Source organism: Eimeria acervulina, genomic scaffold, assembly GCF_000499425.1.
Source record: "Eimeria acervulina Houghton genomic scaffold, Eah_scaff571, whole genome shotgun sequence".
NCBI lineage: Eukaryota > Apicomplexa > Conoidasida > Eucoccidiorida > Eimeriidae > Eimeria > Eimeria acervulina.
In genome coordinates, this window is record NW_013549718.1 from 1 (window position 1) to 5,082 (window position 5,082).

The 5,082-nt window shown below is 35.4% G+C and overlaps 1 protein-coding gene across 1 annotated transcript in view; it reads right to left on the reverse strand.

The window, feature by feature from the left end:
• Window positions 1–4,443: 4,443 nt before the first annotated feature.
• Window positions 4,444–5,082, reverse strand: part of EAH_00043110 (RNB-like protein domain containing protein, putative) — a gene marked incomplete at both ends in the record, with an annotated part of 3,758 nt that continues 3,119 nt past the window's right edge. Inside the window, 2 exons of the mRNA XM_013394994.1 lie at window positions 4,444–4,531; window positions 4,677–4,864. Of these exons, the coding sequence (XP_013250448.1) occupies window positions 4,444–4,531; window positions 4,677–4,864 (276 nt within the window). The remainder of the gene's footprint in view (window positions 4,532–4,676; window positions 4,865–5,082) is intronic.

Genomic DNA, 5,082 nt, shown 5'->3' on the forward strand with positions numbered 1-5,082 from the left:
AATATATATAATTTATAATAGATATAAAGACAAGTAATTGCAGACAAAACCAAAGAAAAACTCCTCTGTCTGCATATTTAGATAAGTATATATATATATATATAAATATATATAAATATATATATATATATTTATATTTATATCTATAATGACTATGCAGATGGTGGAGGAGGCAAGAAAGAAAAATAAAAGAAGAAAGAAAATACGCAAAAGGTAAACAGCGACAAACTAAAAACAAACATCAAAAAATGCATGCAAAACCCGCACAGAGAGACGCATGCAAAGCAAACAAAAACAAAAAATTCAACGAAAAACCTAAACAAAAACCGCAAAAGGCTGCAGCACGTGCTGCTGCAGCAAGTGCAGCACGTGTTGCTGCAGCAAGTGCAGCACGTGCTGCTGCAGCAATTGCAGCACGTGCTGCTGCAGCAAGTGCAGCACGTGCTGCAGTACAGCGTCCTCCACTTGCTGCAGCAGCAGCAGCAGCAGCAGCTGTGTGTGTTTCTTGAGTATTGTATAGTGTTTATGCAGCAGCTTGTGTCTCTTCACAGAGAAAGGCATCAAGAACTGCGAACAAAAAGAATAAAAAGCAAAAAGAAATTAGTAAATTAAATGCATATATAATTTCTTATACAAATACATCATACGCACACCAACTACAAACAAAATATAAAAACACTATAGATTGCATGCATGCATGCATGCGTGCATAGATGTAATCTATACTCTGCATGCATGCATGCATGCATGCATGCATGCATTGGGGCTTTATATCTCACTCTTGTCTTTGTCTTTGAGGGTCTTTTCTGCTGTTGGGTTTTTCGGGTGTATAATCACCGCCCCAAAGACAGCTGGAATTTCTTCTAAAGGAATTATCAACAGAGGTAAGACTTCAAACACCTGCATGCAAACATTATTATATATATATATATATATAAACATCTGCATGCAAATATTATTAAATTTATATATATATATATATATATATATATAAACACCTGCATGCAAACATTATTAAATATATATATATACATATGTATATATATATATATATATATATATATATAGGCATGCATATATGGATATAGTAAATCATTTGAAAGAGTAATAATATATAAAACGAGTGTATATGCATCAATATATACATATATATACATCCTGAAGCAGCATCAGCCCCCACACAGTAGACGAGGTGTACGTACACCCGAAACTAGACAGAGAGATGCGCATACACCGCAACAAATATACAAAAGGTGCCTATACAGCCCAACACAGATAAAAGAACAGCAGATCTTCACCTGAATTGCTAATGTCTCTTCAGGCTGATTCTCTGTTGGAGGCCAAACGAAAGTTGCCTGCAGAAATTCAATTAAAAAATATCCTTTTGAGGTGTACATACACCCCAATTAAACATGCATACGCATGCATACTGTCTCTGCAGACAAAACCTCTTTAGCTACGCTCTCCCCCGTCTAAATAATGCATGCATGCATGCATGCATGCATGCAAATAACACACGAATGCATGCATACATGCATGCATTAAATAACATGCATGCATTACAATAGCGCATGCATGCATGCATGCGTGCATGCATGCATTTGGTAATACGTACCTGTCTCTGGCTGTCTTGTTGTCCTTGGGGCTGAACTAAATCTTTCTGTTAAAAAAACGAAACGGAGATTAAAAAACAAGCAAACAAACAAACAAACAAACAAACAGACAAATGCGTGAAGTAAAATAATAAATAAACAAATAAATAAATAAATAAAGCAAACAAACAAAGGATTTAAAAAATACAAGAAAATATATACAAAGATAGACGCCTCTAAATCAACGCATGCAAACCAAAGAGTATCGTTAAGGTGTACAGCCAGCAGCAAATATAAAATAAAATGCATATAAAATAAAAAGAGTTAAAAAATAATAAACTAAAATAAAAATAAAAATAGAAAACAAACCCGAAGATGAGAAGGAATCCGCGATGGTGTTATGCCTCTGTAGTAAATCTTCTGTACACAAAATATCATAAACCCTAAACCCTAAACCCTAAACCCTAAACCCTAACATAGCAACAACAATAAACCCTAAACCCTAGCGAACCTTTTAGATACATAACAGACAAAAGTCTAAATAAATTCTCAACTCCAAACTCAAACAAATAGCAAAACGTAAAAATAACAGTAAACCTAAACCCTAAACCCTAAACCCTAAACCCTAGAAAATCTCTTGCAAACAAAGAAGGCAAACGTTCTAATTAACAGCAACGCAGCATCAACACACAGTACCACAACACGTTATCAGCAACACTAACCAACCCTAAACCCTAAACCCTAAACCCTAAACCCTAAACCCTAAACCCTAAACCCTAGGGAGACGAACAACATCTGAGTCGAGTTCAGGGAGGAAAACCGCTAGCGTTGTTTTTTCAACTTTAAGCACAACCCCTAAAACCACAAACACGAAGATCAACAACCTCAGGTGTACATACACCGCAATAACCAGCCCCAAGTGCATGCATGCATGCATGCATGCATGCATGCATGCAAATGATTTTGCTTGAGATTGTTGAACTGTGCACATGGGTTGCTTTTGCTTCTGCATGCAATTGGTTTAGGGTTTGTCTTCCTTCTGCATGTGAGGGTTTAGGGTTTAGGGTTTAGGGTTTACCGATGGTCCGCAGAATCTCCCGGCTTCGCCTCAAGTAAAGATTCAAGACAGCCTGGCACAACCCAAAGACACCGTAAACCCTAAACCCTAAACCCTAAACCCTAAACGCTAGTATCTCACCCTGAACAACTGAACCCCTAAATCGTAGACCTAGAGGCATACACCCGAGTACTCTGGTTTAGGGTTTAGAGCTTAGAGTGTCTAGGGTGTAGACACTCTAAACTCTAAACCCTAAACCCTAAACCCTAAACCCTAAACCCTCACCAAACTGCATGCCCTGTCTGCCTCCCTCATGTTTTTATTGACATCATTGCATGCAACGCAGATTGCCTCGGTTTCCTCCTGCAAAATAAAACAAACTCTCAAATCTAAACCCTAAACCCTAAACCCTAAACCCTGCCGAGTATATATCCTTAGATGTACATATATATATATATATATATATATATTTATTTATTTATTTATTTATCTACGCACGCATGTAAACAATATAAATTATCTGCATGCATCTGCACACTTTATGTAGATATCTAGATATATACATTCATACATATATATATATATAAAGCTATATAAATATAAATATATATATATTATATATATATATAGCTGACTGGGCTGAGCGGAGGATGTTTGGCGTCATCAATGAGTGCAGACAGCGTGCGGTGTACGAGCAGGTCGGGGTATCTCCTGCAAATAAAGAGACAGTTAATTATTTAATTATTTTATTTTATTTTATTTTATTTTATTTTATTTTATATAAAGACAGATTGGTGTCTTTACGAGAAAAGAAATGCAAAATATAATTTTAGATAAAGATATATTAAAGCATTCAATCAGTATATTAATATATATTATATATATTATATAATATATATATAATATATAATATATATATATTATATAATGTATATATAAGTGTATGTTTATATATACATAAAGATGCACAAGTGCGTACATTTAAATATATTAACTAAAAAAGCAGATATTTTATTACCTTTGATATGAAGACAGACAAATGCATTTGTTATTATATATAAAAGAAACAAACATGTATTAATATAAAAGATAATATATATAAATATAAATATATATATAGACATAGATATATATTTACATTTTTAGGTACAGGCTTATACATAGATATACACCTAAGCAGATATACAGACCTACACATAAATAGCTACACACTTCAATATATATATATATATGTATATATATATATATATGTATATATATATATAATTTTTTGAGGTATTACCTGATAGGGGATGTGAAGTGTGTGTAATGTACGAAGTTGAGAGCAAAGTGCGTTTTATATATTTGCATGTCTTTAAGCTTCGCAGCAGTTTTATACACACCCAAATGCCTTCATACACACAAAAATATTATATATATTATATATTATATATATTATATTATATGTTATATTATATATATATTATATATATATAAATTCAAAGGCACATCCAAATGCCTTCATACACACAAAAATATATGTATATTATATATTATATATATTATATTATATGTTATATTATATATATATTAGCATAAATATATATACATAAATATACATATAAACATTATATATATATGCACACCCAAATGCCTTCATACACACAGAAATACATTTAAATAAAAATGTAAATATAAAAATAACTAAAAAAATATATATATTTTTATATAGCCAACCTCCAGCACAGACGCAGCGACAATTCTAGGGTTTAGGGTTTAGGGTTTGAGGTGTATAGGCAGCTGTGCGTCTAGGGCTTACTGAAGACTGTTTAAAAATAAAGTAAAACGCGGCTCCTTCTTAAATGCAGGGTGGTACCGCATCACCGCGGAATCTGCACAAACTCTGAACCCTAAACCCTAAACCCTAAACCCTAAACCCTAAACCCTAAACCCTAAACCCTCGCCGCTCGGTGCTGCCGGTGCGAATATCGTTTTTCCATATTTCCCTCCTCAGCCCATCCTCTAAATACTGCTGCAGCAACTGCTACCTTCTCTCTTGCTGCTGCTGCTGCACGTGCTGCTGCTGCTGCACGTGCTGCTGCTGCTGCACGTGCTGCTGCTGCTGCACCTGCTGCTGCTGCTGCTCACCCTGGAATCTGCTTTTGCTGATATATGCAGCGACAAGTCTGTTTGCAAGAAGCATCAGCTCTTCTATCAGCTCGTGGGATCGCGTGTGCTGCATGCAAACCCTAAACCCTAAACCCTTAACCCTAAACCCTAAACCCCACCAGTATCTCTACCAACCTCAACGTAATGCTGTATCTTCAAACTGTTAGAGAGACAGCAGCACCAACGGCAGCAGCAGCAGCACGAACAGGAGCAGAAGGCGCAGCAGCACACACCTTAGCAGCAGCAGCAGCAGCAACAACAGCCGCAGCAACAGCACCGGCACCA